General features: G+C 51.3%; 2 protein-coding genes across 3 annotated transcripts; one reads left to right on the plus strand and one right to left on the minus strand.

The window, feature by feature from the left end:
• Positions 1-282: 282 nt before the first annotated feature.
• LOC121449589 (isochorismatase domain-containing protein 2A) lies at positions 283-9,145 on the plus strand. 2 transcript variants are annotated; one of them, XM_041654130.1, is made up of 6 exons: positions 283-430; positions 6,004-6,144; positions 6,270-6,479; positions 6,644-6,714; positions 6,801-6,918; positions 8,933-9,145. In XM_041654130.1, the coding sequence occupies exons 2-6, from the start codon at positions 6,007-6,009 to the stop codon at positions 9,023-9,025; spliced, it is 630 nt and encodes a 209-aa protein (XP_041510064.1). In that variant the 5' UTR covers positions 283-430; positions 6,004-6,006; the 3' UTR covers positions 9,026-9,145. The 2 variants fall into 2 exon arrangements, with proteins under 2 accessions (XP_041510064.1, XP_041510065.1); XM_041654131.1 differs by having other exon boundaries at positions 6,270-6,429; positions 6,642-6,714.
• A 941-nt stretch (positions 9,146-10,086) lies between these two features.
• Positions 10,087-16,759, minus strand: CUNH19orf85 (chromosome unknown C19orf85 homolog). The gene is made up of 2 exons (XM_041654671.1): positions 16,444-16,759; positions 10,087-11,073 (listed from the first exon to the last, which is right to left on the minus strand). The coding sequence occupies exons 1-2, from the start codon at positions 16,614-16,616 to the stop codon at positions 10,572-10,574; spliced, it is 675 nt and encodes a 224-aa protein (XP_041510605.1). The 5' UTR covers positions 16,617-16,759; the 3' UTR covers positions 10,087-10,571.
• Positions 16,760-16,992: the final 233 nt, after the last annotated feature.

The raw sequence follows: 16,992 nt of genomic DNA on the forward strand, positions 1-16,992 counted from the left end.
GAAAGCCTGTTAGGAACTCCAGATCTTCCAGCAGACTGGGCAAGGGCATAAAGCGCAGCGACCTGGCCAGGGCCACCTAGAGCGCTCCACCCGCATTCCCTGTTAGAATCAAGCCCTCACCGCCACTCACGCCCTTATCGGTTCTCCATTGGTCCGATACTCTATCTTCCCGCCCCATCGTGTTTCTGCGGACCAATAAGATCCCAGAAACTGACTCGCCTTAGCCGTCCCGCCCCTCGCAGGCCGCAGCAGAGGCGCGGGGCGGATTGGCTTGCTCGGGAGGGAGGGGCGGACAAGTAAGGCGCGCGGACCACGTGTCCAAAGCGGGCCAAACGGTGACTCAGTCCGGAACCTGTGAGGGTGTAGTGACGAAAGTGCGCAGAAGGCACCTGTTGGAGGGGTTGGCTGGACTCGAACCTGGTACCGCCGGGTAAGTCCAACCGCTGCTCCTTGCAGACCGGGAAACGGAAGCCTTGCCCGAAAGAGGCGGGACTCCAGTTGGTGTCAGGATGGACCGTCAGGGAGGGACTCGAACCCTCCCCGGAGCTAAGTTTTGTATCAGTCCCCGGGAGAGGGCGACTCTCACCCTTATTTCTTCCAGGAAGGAAAGGATTCCCAGAGAGGGGAGTGAAACTCACTCAAGGTCACACAGACTGGAAATCTGGGTTCCAGAAGTGTGTGCAGTGGCCACTTGCCGAATTAAGCAGCTTCATCGCGATCCTTCCGCAGGAGGTCACCCACCTCAGCCTAGGACAGGCTTCCCCCACAAAGGACTCCTTCCAGAACCTCCACAGTGCCCTCAAAACTCTATCCAGACATCCCCACTCCTTCTTACACGCTCTCCCCCGGTTCTTTTTCGCTGTCAAATTAGTCATTTTCTGTCCCAAACTCTCACCCAAGGCTTCGTCTTCAAATCATCAAACCCAGCTGGTTGGAACTTTTTTTTTTTTTTTAAATAAATGAACTACAAGTGTTATAAAGGTTAGGGCAGGGTGACACATGCTTGTAATGCCAGCACTTAAGTTTGCCAGGAGACTGAGCCAAGCCTTGGAGGCCAGCCAGGAGTACAAGGTTTGAAAGATCTTGTCTTTCAAACAAACAAACAAACAAGATTGCACTGAACAGGTGTTCAGTGAAGAATAAATAGAAGATTTGTATAGGGTCTCCAGGTAGCAAACCAGCCTGCGGTGGTGTGGGATTACAGATGTCCACGCCCACATTTATGTAGCCTCATTTTGTTTGTGTTTTTACAAATAAAGCTTGCCTGAAGATCAGAGTGCAGAGCTAAGCCACTAGAGGCCAGGCAGTGGTGGTGCACACCTTTGGTCCCAGGATTTGGGAGTCACACACCTTTAATCTCAGCACCAGGGAGGTGGAGACGTGGGGTGGGGTGGGGTGAGGTGAGGGGAGAGGACTATAACGTGGGAAGAGACAGGAGCTCAGCTGTAGTCTGAGACAGCAATCTGGAGCAGTCTGGATTTATAGAGACTGGCTTGCCCCTTTGTAGAGGTGAGAACACTCATGTGGCTGGCTGCGCTGCTTCTCTGACCTCCCAAATTTCACCCCGGATATCTGACTCTGGTTTTTATTATTAAGACCAGGTAGAATTCGCGTTACACATCTGGTTGAGCTTCACTCTTCTCATGCGCTAAGCGGTAACTGTAGATTGAACCCCACAACCCAGCCTTCTGTTTATTTATTTACTGGAGCAAAAATCTCACTGGGTTGTCCGGGCTAGCCTTGAACTTTGGATCCTCCGGCCTCAGCCTCCCAGGGAGTAGTTAGGCGATGACACAAAACCCATCTTATTGAAGTTGACATGTTTTACACATAGAATATATTACCTGAGGGGGTTGGAGAGATGGCTCAGTGGTTAAGAGCATTGCCTGTTCTTCCAAAGGTCCTAAGTTCAATTCTCAGCAACCACATGGTGGCTCACAACCACCTGTAAAGAGGTCTGGTGCCCTCTTCTGGCCTGCAGACATGCACACAGACAGAATATTGTATGCATAATAAATAAATAAATATTTAAAAAAAAGAATATATTACCTGAGACAGGGAGATGGCTCCGTTGGGAAAAGCCCGCACATGCTGAAAGCCAGGTAGAGCGGTCTGGCCAGACTATCTGAATCTATGTGCTTCAGCTGCAGTGAGAGACCCTGTCTCAAAAACAATAAGGTGGACAGCAGTAGTGGGGGACACTGACCTCTGACCTCCGCACACATGCACGTACACACAAACAGAACACATTTCTTTATAAGGTTCACTTAATATTTTTATTTATGCGTGTGTGTTTGCATGGATTTTATGCACAGTACGTGCACGCAGGTGCCCACGGAGGCCAGAGGGCATTGTCTCCTAGAACTGGAGTTGCAGGAGGTTTTCAGCCACCCTGATGTTGGTGCTAGGAACCAAACCCAAGTCCTCATCTCTCTAGCCCCATGGGAACATATTTCTTAGGATAGGCACATTGGCGGATTGTGGGGCAGGTGAGACCAAGTCTCATAGTGCCCAGGCTGGCCTAGAACTCAATATACAACTAAAGATACAAGTCTTCTCATCTCCTGCCTACATCTGCCTGGTGTACCAGCATGCCCAGTTTATGCATCCTTGGGGATGAGCCCCGGGTTCTGTGTATGTTAGGCAAGCCCTCCACCAACTGAACTACAGCCCCAGCCCCTGTCGTTGGTTTTGTTTGTTTGTTTGTTTTATTTTTGCTTTTTGAGACAAGATCTCTCTATGTAGCCTTGACTGTCTGTCCTGGAACCCACTGTGTAGACCAAGCTGTGGATCACAGAGATCTGCCTGTCTCTGCCCCGTAAGTGCTGGGACCAAAGGTCTACACCACTACACCTGGCCTGAGTTTTTGTAATAACAAATATCTGCATCCTTACCACATAGCTTAAAAAAATAGCCTGTCATTCAGCAACATCCCCCTTGGTGCCCCTCTCTGCTGGGTCCCCTCATCCCTCAGTGTCCCCCTCTGCTGGGTCCCCACCTCCCTCAGTGCCCCCCTCTGCTGGGTCCCCACCTCTCTCAGTGTCCCCTCTGCTGGGTTCCCACCTCCCTCAGTGCCCCCCTCTGCTAGGTCCCTGTGTCCCCACACTCCACTGAATGAATAGGTGGTGACTGAGGACAAACAAATCCACACAGAGATGGTGGGGAAAAGCTGCAGAGAAAGCCCAGTGGGAACCCCAGTTCTGCAGCAGTTAGAGGACCCAGCACCAACAGCCTCCTAGGAACACTGACTGACGCGTGTCATGGCTTGTGAAACCTCCAACCCCGTGGGTGTACAGACACTAGGGGGGAAGCCCTTTGGCACACAGGTTTCTCTCTTGTCAGAGTGTTACTGGGCAGGGGGCTTCACCTTATCTCTTCTTTGTTTTAAATTGTGGGAAAATACCTATAAAATGAACTTGTCCACTTGGCTGGGGAGATGGCTCATTCAGCCAAGTGCATGCCGTACAGACATGAACACCATGCAGAAAGCCAGCATGGGCCCAGTTGCATGTGCTTGTTGCCCCACAGTGGAAGGCAGAGAGACTCTGGTTTAGTGAGAGACCTTGTCTAAGGCAATAAAATGAAGAGCAGTGGAGGAAGATACTGGACATCCTGCTGCAGCCACACAGGCTTGCACATGCACTTGTGTGCAGGCGTGCACACACACACACACACACACACACACACACACGCGTGACAAAGTGAACAGCACCCGAGGAACATATCAGGTTGTCCTCTGGTCTGCACAAGTGCCATGTGTACACCCACATTGTCCCGGCGGGGGGCCGGACAGACAAAGCCACAGGCTCACACAGCCAGGGGTGGGGAGGGAGGGGTTTGAGGTGACTGCTAAAGGATGCAGCCATGAAGATGCCCTGTACCTAGGTTAATGGTGATGGGCACACACATAGATGTGCCCTCTGTGCATTTAACCTTCAATTTGGCTGTAAAATTTTATTAATTTTGTGTTAATAGTCTTCATTTTTATTTAAAATTATTACGTTATTTACGTGGTTTAACTGCATGTATGGCAGCATGACATCTGTGCTGGCGTCGAATCCCTCGGAACTGGAGTTACAGATGGCTGTGAGCTTCCACGTGGGTGCCGGGAATCAAACCCAAGTCCTCTGCAAGAGCAGTCAATGCTCTTAACTGCTGAGCCATCTCTCCAGCTCCTTCACTGGCTTTTTTTTTTTTAATTTATTTTTCGAGATAGGGTTTCTCTGTGGTTTTGGAGCCTGTCCTGGAACTAGCTCTTGTAGACCAGGCTGGCCTCGAACTCATAGAGATCCACCTGCCTCTGCCTCCCGAGTGCTGGGATTAAAGGCGTGCGCCACCACTGCCTGGTCTTCATTGGCTTTTTAAGATAAAGTCTTATTCCATATTCCTAGTTGGCCTGGAGCTCCCTTTTTAATCCCAGGCTGGCTTTGAGCACTCAGCCTCCTGAGTGCAGAAATTACAGCCATGGGTCGTTCAGGACATTTCCTGTGAGTACTCTCCTGGCCCTTCTTAGGGACCATTTACGCGGAATACCGCACTTTTGGGCTTCGCCAGAGTGTTCGTGCCTGGGAGAGCTTCATTGTGACTGGGTGGTGTGCCATTGTGTGGGTAGCTTTCCGAGTCCCAGCAGGACGTTCAGCAACAGTGGGGTTTTTTGTTGTTGTTGTTGGTGGTGGTGGTGGTTATTCATTTGTTTTGAGACAGGGATTAAAGACATTAAAGACATGTACCACCACTGCCCTCAGCAACAGTGTTTTGTACATGGGTAAACTGAGGCTGGCACTCAACCGTTGACCTTTCTGGAAGTCTGGCTTTAAGGGTCTCAAAGAGCCTGACATGGTGGCATGCGCTATTAGCCAGAGCTACATAGCTTGTTTTTAATCTCAAAGATAATGTCCCAGATCTGTGTGCTCCTGGGCAGGTTTCCCCAGGGGTGGAGGCCTCAGGGAGCTCCACTAGTGACAGGGGAGAGTGGGGAAGCCACTAGTTGTTGACATTGTACAACCTTTGTGCAGAAGGAGAGAGCTGGGGAGGGCGTCCTGGAGGGGGACATGGGGCTGAGGCAGGTATCTATGCTCGGATCTAAAACAGGGCGGAGGGAGAGAGGAAGGGAGGAAGGAGGGAGGGAGGGAGAAAAGGAGGGAAGAAAAAAGGGAGGGAGTGAGAAAAATAAGAAAAGGAGGGAGAAAGGGAGGGAGCGACTCTCAGGCCAAGGACAGCAAAGCAAAGGCCTGGAGGTGGGAGCAGGAGCACAAGGTGCAGGGGCCACAGAACCAAGTGAGGGAACCCTCATCCCCGGCTGCATCCTGCAAAGCTCCAGTGATTGACCTTACTGGAGCAGCAAGGGAATGAAGAAAAGGTAGATACAGGGATACCCGAACACGAACATGCGGCTGGGTGGCCTTCTAATGAAGAAGCTCCAGCATCACCCTGCCTCACAGCCTCCGGATCTTTATCATCTACAGCGGAACAGGGAGGCGGATATTAATACAGATAAACAAGGGGGTGGGGGATGTTGGCTACCGATGCACAAAGAGGCAGGTTTAGCTGGCTGGAGTAGGAGCAGTCTCCATAGGCAGGGGGGCAGTCCCTGTAGGTAGGGGGCAGTCCCTGTAGGCAGAGGACAGTCCCCATAGACAGGGGGCAGTCTCCGTAGGTGGGGGGGAGTCTCCGTAGGCAGGGGGCAGTCTCCATAGGCACGGGGCAGTCTCCATAGACAGGGGGCAGTCTCTGTAGGTAGGGGGGAGTCTCCGTAGGCAGGGGGCAGTCTCCATAGGCAGGGGCAGTTTTGTCCCAACCGGGGTAACAAAGCAGTGGTGGACATTTCTGTACACACTATCAGTATTCCCGCTCAGGCCTGAAGAAGGCTTTGTCCATTTCCCATGGGTCTGAGGGTTTGATTTTTGGTTGTGAGCATACCAACAATTCCCATTCACCGAAGACTTCCCTTGAATCCCTACAATCCCACCTGACCCTGCCTACTGTCCCTCCGTCCACCCCCAGACCATGGCAGCAGCCAGGGCTAGCCTGGGCCGAATCCTCCCAGAGTCCTCCATCCTGTTCCTGTGCGACATGCAGGAGAAGTTCCGTCCCAGCATAGCCTATTTCCCTCAGATTGTGTCGGTGGCCGCTCGGATGCTCAAGGTACCAACTACCTCCGTCTTGCAAGACCCAAGGGGTTCAGGCCCAAGCCCTCCTCCCCAGACCCAGGAATCCAGTCCACAGCCCTCATCCTTGGGATCCAGCCCTATGTGTCCTTTTTCATGTAGGTGGCCCGGCTGCTAGATGTCCCTGTCTTGCTGACGGAGCAGTACCCACAAGGCCTGGGTCCCACAGTTCCAGAGCTGGGCGCTCAGGGCATTAGGCCAGTGAGTAAGACGTGCTTCAGCATGGTGCCCACCTTACAGAAGGAGCTGGATGGCCGGCCGCAGCTGCGTTCGGTGTTGCTCTGTGGCATTGAGACCCAAGTCTGCATCTTGGTGAGACCCTGCCTGTCCCTTGGGCTCCCCATTCTCACCTCCTGGCCCTCCCTCCTTCCCTGGGGTGCTGGTTGAGCCTCCTCATCCCCAGTTCTGACTGGGGAGTCCCTCGCTGAGAGAGCTGTTTGTATGCTGGGTCTGGACCTGGACCTCTCTGCTCTTAGAACACGGCCCTGGATCTCCTGGAGCGGGGACTGCAGGTCCATGTGGTGGTGGACGCCTGCTCTTCTCGAAGGTGAGAGGGTCTCAGTGGGGTGGCCCCTGCCGTGTATGTCAGGCACACCACAGCATGGATGCCTGCCCTCTCTCTCTTTCCTGTAGCCAGGTCGACCGGCTGGTGGCGATGGCCCGCATGAGGCAGAGCGGGGCTTTCCTCTCCACCAGCGAGGCACTCATTCTGCAGCTTGTGAGGGATGCTGCCCACCCCCAGTTCAAGGAGGTAAAGGGCCCTTTGGGCTTCTGTGAATAGAAGGATACTTCCTATTTGAGAAAGGGTTTCCTGTGTGCCAGGCTCTCCTAGGACACACCGTGTGGTCAAGGGTGGCTTTAAACTCGCGCTGTTTGTATCTCTGCCTATTTTATTTATACTTGAGAGGAAGAGAGAGAGAGAACGCGCGCGCGCGTGTGTGTGTGTGTGTGTGTGTGTGTGTGTGTGTTCAGAGTTCTACGTGAGGGAGTCAGTTCTCTCCTTCACCCACTTTGGGTCCCAGGATAGTATGCAGATCACAGGTGCCCATGTTCACTGAAGCATTTTGCTAGCCCTGGCCCTTTCCGGTTGTTTGTTGCTGTTTCATTGGTTGCTCATGGGAATTTCCTGCCTCAGCCTCCTGCGCGCTAGGATTACGGCTGTGCTCATTATGCCATAATGAAAGAAGCATTTCTTCTCTTCTCTTTTCTTTCTTTCTTTATTTATTTTTGTTTGTTTTTAGAAACAGGGATTCTCTGTGTAGATTTGGAACCTGTCCTGGAACTCATTCTGTAGACTAGGCTGGCCTTGAGCTCAGAGATCCTCCTGCCTCTGCCTCCTGAGTGCTGGGATTAAAGGTGTGTGCCACCACCGCCCGGCAAGAAATATTATATCTTTGGGCTTTGGAAAAATCCAGGTATTGAGAGAGGCTGTTCATTCGCTCCCGGTGGGTAAAGGCTGAGATAGCAATATTATATTAGGGAGCACAGCGGAGTATGACCAGCCAGGAGGCCACTCAGGCGCCCTGGAATCAGTAGGAGGACTTAACTGGGACGCAGCAGTGGAGATGCGGGATTTGCGCTTTTTGGTCTAGTTATCCGGACAGAAATTGATGCCGGTTGGTTACTCCTGTTCACCCAAGAGGGACTTGTGTGAATGAAAGTGAGAATTCAAGGTCACATTTAGGCCAGTGTGGGGGCTGAAGGCTTAAAGGAACGGCAGCAGGAAAGTTGAGAATAGTGAAGAAGAGGAAGGTGTAGGCAAGAGGCCCTAAGACAGAGCTGTCCACCATTAGGGGTCCGGGGCAGCTGAGCAGACCAAGATGGCGGGTGACGAGTTCCTGTTTTTGTGGACCTGTGTGGAGAGTGGGTGGATGTGAGCATTCGCGTGTGTGCGGTGAGCATATATGTGTGTACACACATGTGGAGGCCTGAGGTTGGTGTCCAGAATCTTCCTTGATTGCTTTTCCACACGGAGGCAGGGTCTCCATGTCAGTCCTGCAGCTTGAGCCTGTGACTAGTCTCGCCAGATTGTTCTGGGGTTCCCGTCTCTGCCTCCAGCTAGTTTAGGTGGGTTCTTCATACGTGGACACCGAGTTACCCCCTCAGCCTATTTCCAGAGGAGCCTTTCTTTTTCCTTTATTATTATCTGTGTAGCTTTGGAACCTGTCCTGGAACTTGCTCTGTAGACCAGACTGGTCTTGACTTCTCAGAGATCCACCTGCCTCTGCCTCCCAAGTGTTGGGATTAAAGACATGCACCACCACCACCTGACCTATTTTGTTCTTTTTTTTTTTTTTAAGATTTAGTTATTAAGTATATAGTGTTCTGTCTGCATGTATACCTGTAGACCAGAAGAGGGCACAAGGTCCCATTATAGATGGTTGGGAGCTACCATGTGGTCGCTGAGAATTGAACTCAGGACCTCTGGAAGAGCAGCCAGTGCAATTAATCGCTGAGTCATCTCTCCTACCCCCAGGGAAACATTTTTAAGAGAGTGGTTAGCTGGGGGAAAGAGGCTGCCATGAGGACCAGGGAAAAGGGCAAATTATTATTATTATTATTATTATTATTATTATTTTGAGACAGGGTTTCTCTGTAGCTTTGGAGCCTGTCCTGGAACTAGCTCTTGTAGACCAGGCTATCCTCGAACTCACAGAGATCCATCTGCCTCTGCCTCTCGAGTGCTGGGATTAAAGGTGTGTGTCACCACTGCCCAGCAAGATGGGCGATTCTTGACTTCTGACCCAGACCTTCTCTGCCTACAGATCCAGAAGATCATTAAGGAGCCAGTCCCAGACAGTGGGCTGCTGGGCCTCTTCCAAGGCCAGAACCCCCTCTTGCTGAACTCCAGACCCTGACCTGAGGGGGAAGCATCCTTTCCCTCATCTCTGAATCCCAGGAGACCACCCTGAGGCCTGCCCAGTGGGAGGGGAGGGGTGGCTATGCCTCCTGCTTGAACAACTGGACTTGGAAATGCAGATGAGATTTCTGAGTGTGGAAGGGGTGGGGGCTTGATTGAGGAGAGGTGGACAAGGGTCTCAGCTCAGGTCCACCTCATGAGATGGAAAAATCAAAGAAAGGGCAAAGAAGCCTCACAGTCTGGGACCCCAGACTCCGAATAAACGTTGATGCGATTATGCACCAAACCATTGGGTTTGTGGGGCATCTCAGCGGCTCCTGGGGTGTGCAAGTGAGAGAAGAAAATGAGGCGAAGTGAGGAGAAGGGCTAGCCACTACCCCTGGCCAGTTTTGAGTCTGAGCCTGCCTTCCAACCATCCAGATATCTGGACCCCAGTCCCTGCAGCTCCTGTGGGAGGGAGGAATCCTAGGCCTCCCTTCTGGGCCTGAGAGCTGGAGGACTGGACAGCAACCCCACCCCCACCCCAGGCCATCTCCCGAACCCAAGAATGTGTGTCTTGGACAAAGAGACACACAGACATACACACAGGAAGGCAGGACCTGCTGTGGTCAGGACAAAAGACTGGGAGAGGGAGGCGAGAGCGAGGCATGATGGCACAGGCCTGCAAACCAAGCACTGCCTTAAAAAAAAATCTCGCTAGGCGGTGGTGGCGCACGCCTTTAATCCCAGCACTCGGGAGGCAGAGGCAGGCAGATCTCTGTGAGTTCGAGACCAGCCTGATCTACAGAGTGAGTTCCAGGACAGGCTCCGAACTTATACAGAGAAACCCTGTCTCAGAATCACCTCCGTGCCCCAAGATCCCCAAATAAAAACTAAGTCCAAATTCTCCCCAGCTCAGAGCCCCCAGTCACACTGGCCTGCCGTAGTCCCCAGAGTCCCACCTCGGTGGCTTTGCTGTTCCTGCTCCTGGATCCCGCGCCTTCCTACAACTTGCTTCCGCTCAGTGGCGGAGACCACACCCTGACCGGCCAATGTCCAGGAGCCAATCAGTCAGCGGCACATTTTATTTATATCCCAGCAGCTATTCTGATCAGAAGTTCGCATTTCATCTGGCTGTGGAAACTCTCTGAGGGTTCTCATGTATTCTCTCTCACCCCCCACATCCTGTTTGAGCACCACAAGGTGGGGCTCCTGTCCACCTTTGTCTACTGCAGGGTCATAACACCAAGAATTGGGGGACTATTGAAAGAGAGAGCAGACACCAGGGAGAGAAGAGTGGGGGAGGGAAGAGGAGGCAACCTGTGCTGGGAAGGGAGAAAGGAAAATTCATAGGCAGGGAGTGAACAGAGGGGCCCTGGGCCCAGGAGCAGAGCTCCTGGTGGTACCCAGTGAGCGTCTGGGATTGGTTTGTTGTACAGGTTTGTGGGTTCTGGGGCTGGAACCCTGGGATGCTTGCACATTGGGCACACAGTCTACCAGCTGAGTTGTACATCTCAGGACTGTCAAGAGGGGAGATTGGGTCGGGCCTGTGTCTCGAATAGGTTTCAAAGGGTCCCCCAGCCATCCAGAATTCCTCTAGGATCCCAGGCACAAGGTGCCTCCCAACTGTCCACCCAACCCCAGCCTAGAGCTGTAGGCTCTGGACTTTCCCCGTGGGCGTTCTGGGGAGGGGGCAGAGGACTGGAGAACCTTGGAGCCTTCACTGGGGTTGGGTCTCTCTGGTTTCCTGGGCCTGGAGCAGGAGAGATGAGTTCAGACGCCTCTTGGGGTGTCTGGCAGAAGTCTTCAGTAGCCACCAGGGGACATGCAGGAGTGAGCAGAATGTCATCAAAGAGGTCAAGTGTCGAGGTGTCCAGAGCAGCTAGACTTAGGCTGGGGCCATCGTCGTGGGGCACTTCCACGGGGGCCTCAGCACAGGCCACCCCCAGAAAGGGGGATGGAGGCAGTGGAGGTGGTCTTCTGGGTGGTGGTCTCTGGGGAGGTGCTTTTTGAGACAGGATGGACAGGGCCAGGTGCTGGGTGGCGGCTTCAATCTTGGCAAACTGCCTGGGGTGGGTGGGGGAAAGAGAGAAAGGGAGAGAGAGAGAGGGAGAGAGAATTTCAGCTTTGCCTGCAAAAGACCTCTCTTATAGTTACCCCGGCTTTACCCAGAGATACTGTTCCTTCTTTTCACCCACCCCCCCTTCTTTTTCCTCCAGGCTCATTTCCTGGCCCCCGCCTTCGTTTTCTTGAGTCTGGCAAGTCAATATGTCTTCTCAGGAAGGTTTTGATTGTTGTAGGGTTGTGCACTGCACATCTTGAAGGTGAAGATTTATTATCGCCGTATTCCAATATATAAAAACGAACTGTCTGGGGGAAGAGCGCCTTTCCAATCAATAACCGCTAAGGGAGCCGTGGGCCGGTGCGCGCCACCGTGTGGAGTGCAGCCCATTCCCTGTATCTCCTGACAGAAGCTAAGACAGTGGCGTCTCCTGGCACTTCCAGCCCTCAGCATCACATGGGTGGCTTCCTAAACAACTGGGGCAGAACTGTGCCCCCAAATTCTTTTGTTTCTATAAATTAAATTTTATGTAACTTAAAAAAAAACACCTATTTTATGTGTATGTTCCCTCCACCTCCTTCCTGCCCCTCTCTCCACACCACACACGAAGGTCAGAGGACTGCTTTATATGGATTTTGTTTAAAAAACGTCTTTAAGTGTGTATGTATTTATGGGAGTGTGCCTGGTTGCCTGTAGAGGCCAGTGGAGGGTTACAGGGGTGGCGAGCCACCTGGCATGTGCTGAGAGCTGCACCCAGCCCCTGGAAGAGCAGGAGGGTGTTTAACGAGAGCCATCTCTCCAACCCTGTTCTTCATAGTTGACTCAAGAAGTCAGGCTTGGCTGCAAGTGTCTCCACGCTGAGCTGTCTAGCTGGCCTATGGTGGCTGATCTGTATATATGTGTATTCTGTGAGTGTCGGTCCAGACGGGAAAGCTAGAAATGGACCGTGAGAGGAGAAATGCGGCTCTAAGGAAGGATGCTGAGGAAGGTAGCAACAGCAGAGATGCAGAAGGAGCAGGATGGTGAACGACTGTGGGTGGATGAGGCCAGCACAAACTGAGTGTGTGTGAAAATGCCACTGATGGGACTGGAGAGCCGGCTCAGGGGCTCACAGCGCAGGCTGCTCTGCTGGAGGACCTGGCTTCCATCCCCAGCACAGCCATCACAGATGGGGCGGGAGAGCTGGCTCAGGGGCTCACAGCGCAGGTTGCTCTGCTAGAGGACCTGGGTTCCATCCCCAGCACAACCATCACAGATGGGGCTGGAGAGCCGGCTCAGGGGCTCACAGCGCAGGCTGCTCTGCTAGAGGATCTGGGTTCCATCCCCAGCACAGCTATTACATGGAGGTTCACAGGCATTGGTAACCCCAGTCCCAAGGGAGATGACACCCTCTTTTGGCCTCTGAGGGCACTACATGGTGTGTGGTGCACAGACACACAAGCAGCAAAACACATAAAAAATAAAGCTTTAAAACCCCACAAGGAAACCAGTCACTTTGTATACTAATTTAATTTGTATACTATTTTTTGAAATTAAATTTTAAAAGAGAGGGGAATAGCCACACCTGTAATAAAGAGTCTACACACAAGACCAACTGATTCATACATTACGATGTTGCAGACAAACCATTCCATGCTATCTTAGTTGTGTTAATAACCATTCATAGCAGGTGCTGTGGCTCATGCCTGCAGTCCCAGCATTGGAAAAAATGGAGACAGAAGGATCAAGCATCCAGTGTCATCCTTGCTCACATATTGAATTTGGAGATAGCCTGGGCTATATGGAATCCCACATCAACAAAGAGATAGCCTGGGCTATATGGGATCCCACGTCAACAAAGTAAGAATTCCAGAGACAGAGAAGAGAGGGAGGATATTAAATAATAATCCAAACTCAGATGGGCACGGTGCTACAATATGTAATCTCAATCTTCTGGGAGGCTAAAGCAGGAGAATTAGTGGGTGTTTGAGATCAATCTGGTTCACATAACAAGTACCAGCACAAAGAAATACTCTATCTCAAAATAACAGCAACAACAACAGCACACACACACACACACACACACACACACACAAATTTGAGGATAATTCCTCCCTTAGGGTTGGGAATATAACTCAGTTGGAGTGCTTTCCTAGCGTGCACAAATCCCTGGGCACCGAATACACTGAGTGTGGTGGTGCACACCTGATTAGTGGAGGCAGGAGGATCAGAAGCACACTCGTCAGTGAGTGCTAACTCACTACGAATCAATAGTCAGGTGCTTATTAGAGCACGCGATACACGTAAGCGTCATATGCAGCTGTCATCACTACCATCATCTTCATTATAGCCAGCATTATTATTGCCACCACAATCGTCATCATTGTCGCCATCATCCCCATCATACCTTCACCATCTTGATTATCATAACCATCATCACTGTCACTGTCATTACAACTGTCACCATCAGCACCATTGTTGTTATCACCACCATCCATCATCACCTTCTTATCATCACCATCACCACCATCATCACCACCGTCACCATCATCAACGCTCACTGTCATCACCATCCTGATTATCATTACCATGACCATTATGTCACTACAGCTGCTACCAACACCACCATCACCTTCCTGCCATCACCACCACCACCCTATCTTCAGCACCAGTGCGTTTACCCTGGCTCTGCCTGCCGTTCAGAGCTGAGTGTGCCCCCCCCCCACTTCTCCAAGTCTTTGTGCAAACTCAGCGAGTCTTCCCTGACCCCCTCCTTTAGAACGGCCACACTCGCTCCTAGCCCATTCCTCCTCCATAGCGTTTGCCACCTTCTAATGCAGCCTAATTTTTAAAGTCCAGGTAAAAACTTAGGTAACATAAAATCCACTGTTTTGCTTGTTTTGAGACAGGGTCTGTGCGTAGCCCAGGCCGGACTTGAAATCCTTGTGTAGCAGAGGATGACCCTGAATTCCTGATTTTTTTCTCGACATTGAACTGGTGTGGTGGTGTACGCCGGTGACTCCAGAAGTTTGAAGCAGAAGGATCAGGATCAGGAGTTCAAGGTCACCCTTTGCTATATAATTGAGTTTGAGGCCAGCCCGGGACACACAAGACCCTTTGTCAAAAAAGGGGGGGTCAGTTAATCCACGGTCGCCCTGCCTCCACCTCCTGGGTGCTGTGATCACAGGCTGCTGACCATGCGTGGTTTCACACTGTGGTGAGGACGCAACCTGAGCTTCATTCATGCTAAGCAAGCATGGCACAGGCTGGCAGGAAATAGCTTCAGCTTTGTATTATTGTACCGGGAAGTTCGATAGTGGGATACGTTGTTAACAAATGCGCTTATGTGAAACATCGTTTCTACCCACACTTCTCGCTTTATGTTATTTTGCTAATTGACTTTTTATAGTTTTTATACTATGGAAAAGACACCATACAGAAAGCAAATCTGAGTGGATTTTTTTTTTAATTTGAGTACAAATAAAGCAGAAGACACAATTTAAAACATCAACAATGAGTTTCACCCAGGACATTCTAAGGAACAAACAGGTCCAAAGTGACTCAGGAAAACGGGTTTGCAGGGTGTGGTGGCACACACATTTGCACACACCTTTGACCCCAGCACTCGGGAGGCAGAGACAGGTGCATTTCTGGAGTTCAAGGCCAGCCTGGTCTACAGAGTGAGCTCCAGGACAGTCAGGCTACACAGAGACACCCTGTCTCAAAAAGGGGGTGGAGGGCTGGAAAGATGTCTCGGCAGTTAAGAGCACTGCCTGCTCTTCTGGAGGTCCTGAGTTTAATTTTAATCTACCACATGGTGGCTCACAACCATCTGTAATGAGATCTGGTGCCCTCTTCTGGAATGCAGGAGTACATGTAGGCAGAACACTGTAGACATAAATAAAATCTTTGAAAAATGTTTAAAATGCTTGAAAAAGTGGCCGTCAGCTGTAGAGCACATGTGAGTGTAGTTGCCCGTGGAGGCCAGAAGAGGGCTCCAGATCTCCAGTGTAGGTGATGGGAACGGAGCGTGTGCCCCGGGGAAGAGCAGTGCCCCCTCTCAGCCTCTGAGCCCAGTCTGTACCCTTCAAGATTGACCTTTACACTACAGGAATGATAATAATAATAAACCCTCGTTTTTCTTTGCCAAAAATGTGTTAATCGTTATAGTTTCTATTTTGTTCTATTTTGAATAAAATGATGTGGTTTTTACGCATACACAGCACACACCAAATTAAAAATAAATGTTAAAATACCATACATAACAATATTTCTCAACCTTCCTAATGCTGTGACCCTTTAATATAGTTCCTCATGTTGTGGTGACCCCTAATTATGCATTTATTTTCGTTGCTTCTTCATAACTGTAATTTTGCTATTGTTATGAATCATAATGCAAATATCTTATATGTAGGGTATCTGGCCCCTGTGAAAGGGTCATTCGGATCCCAAAGGGATCAAGACCCACAGGTTGAGAACCTTGAAAAAGAGTCAGGCAGTCACCTCTGGACAGGTGACTACAGCAGATGAGGCAGAACCTCACAACCCAATTCGTTCTGCTTTTCAAAACTGGATGTTTGGTGGACCTACTTGTAATGATTTAAAATACATAGTTCAAAACTGGAATTCTTTTCCTACCAACCTAGTAACACACACACACTTTCCCATCAGCCCTCCCTCCACACCTGCTATTTTGACACAAGATCTCACTTAGTCCAGGATAGCCTTGAACTTCATGTATAGACCAGGCTGGCATGGAACTAGCAGCAATCCTCCTGCCTCGGCCTCTGGAGTGCTAGTGTTGGGGCTATAGGCACGTGCCACCACATTAGACCAGTGTTCACTATCTTCTACAAGCAATGTCTCTAATTAGCTCCAGGACTTTCATCCCCTCCAAAGGGGACCTCTTACCTGTAACCACTGCCCTTCTGCCGGTGTGTGCCTGGCAGCTTTGTGGGGTCTTCATGGCATCCGACTGGACGGCTGAGGTGCATTCTCCTGAATCGCCTTTTCAAGGTACGTCCACACGGTGGCGCCATACCCTCTCGTTTATTTACTTCACTTGTGAGGTAACCTAACCTGGCTGGCCTCTTACATGCTACAACAAACTGGCTGCAAACTCAGCCATCCTCCTGCTTCGGCCTCAGGAGTGTTAGGATTACAGTTGTGTGCCACAATGCTTGGCTCATATACTTATTTATTCAGGCCATTTCTTACCTTTTACCACCCCACAGGGACTCAGTGCAGGCTGGAGATTTTCTTGACCCTGCTCAGTGATGAGTGTTGACTGAAGCGCACAGAAGAAGGTGCTTGGCAAACGCACGCTAAATGGTGCTAAATCCAGCCTAGGGGCCTCCCGGGGCCCACCGGTGCCTCCCCTCCAGAGCCCTCCTCACCTGCAGATCTGGTTGTGTAGAAACCTCCGGTGGTTGGGCTTGCGCTTGGGGGGCCGGGTACGCCTGGGCTGCAGGGCTCGCAGGATGTGGGCTGAAGCCCCGCTCACAAAAGCGCACAACTCTCGGGGCCCTGGTTCAGAGAGCCCAGGGGCCGCAGGGAATCCAGGGTGCATGGCCGGTTGCTCTGCAGTCACAACGCAGATCAGAAATCAAACCCCAAAACCGGGATGGGACAGGAGGAGCATCCAGACTCAAGTCTGACACTTTAGAATGAGAAGCTACCCTGGCAGATAGGGTGAGCCTCCCGCTGTGCCTGTCCCACCGCAGATGCTGGACTCCAATGTCTGCAGGTGAGGGACTGTTATAGGAAGGCGGGGGCAGGGTGGAAAGGGCGCTGCGCATCTCCTATGTGCCCAATTAACACATAGTTGGGCCTAGGATATAAAACAGGGGCGCGTGGGTGCGCAGGCAGAGAAAAGCTCTCAGAGGTAGCCAATTAAGGGGACAAAAGCCTCTTTAGCAAGGCCAAGGCAGGCGCAGAGTCAAACA

Source organism: Microtus oregoni, unplaced genomic scaffold (genome assembly GCF_018167655.1).
Source record: "Microtus oregoni isolate MIOR12 unplaced genomic scaffold, Mior012 000006F_ref0000085, whole genome shotgun sequence".
Lineage (NCBI taxonomy): Eukaryota > Metazoa > Chordata > Mammalia > Rodentia > Cricetidae > Microtus > Microtus oregoni.

Bases quoted from the DNA above. Each gene is read 5' to 3' on its own strand.
- LOC121449589 (XM_041654130.1), top strand. From the start codon at position 6,007: ATGGCAGCAGCCAGGGCTAGCCTGGGCCGAATCCTCCCAGAGTCCTCC. The intron at 6,145-6,269 runs GTACCAACTACC...TTTTTCATGTAG, and splicing joins TGGCCGCTCGGATGCTCAAG to GTGGCCCGGCTGCTAGATGT. The intron at 6,715-6,800 runs GTGAGAGGGTCT...TCTTTCCTGTAG, and splicing joins GACGCCTGCTCTTCTCGAAG to CCAGGTCGACCGGCTGGTGG.
- CUNH19orf85 (XM_041654671.1), bottom strand. From the start codon at position 16,616: ATGCACCCTGGATTCCCTGCGGCCCCTGGGCTCTCTGAACCAGGGCCC. The intron at 11,074-16,443 runs GTGAGGAGGGCT...CACCCACCCCAG, and splicing joins CTACACAACCAGATCTGCAG to GCAGTTTGCCAAGATTGAAG.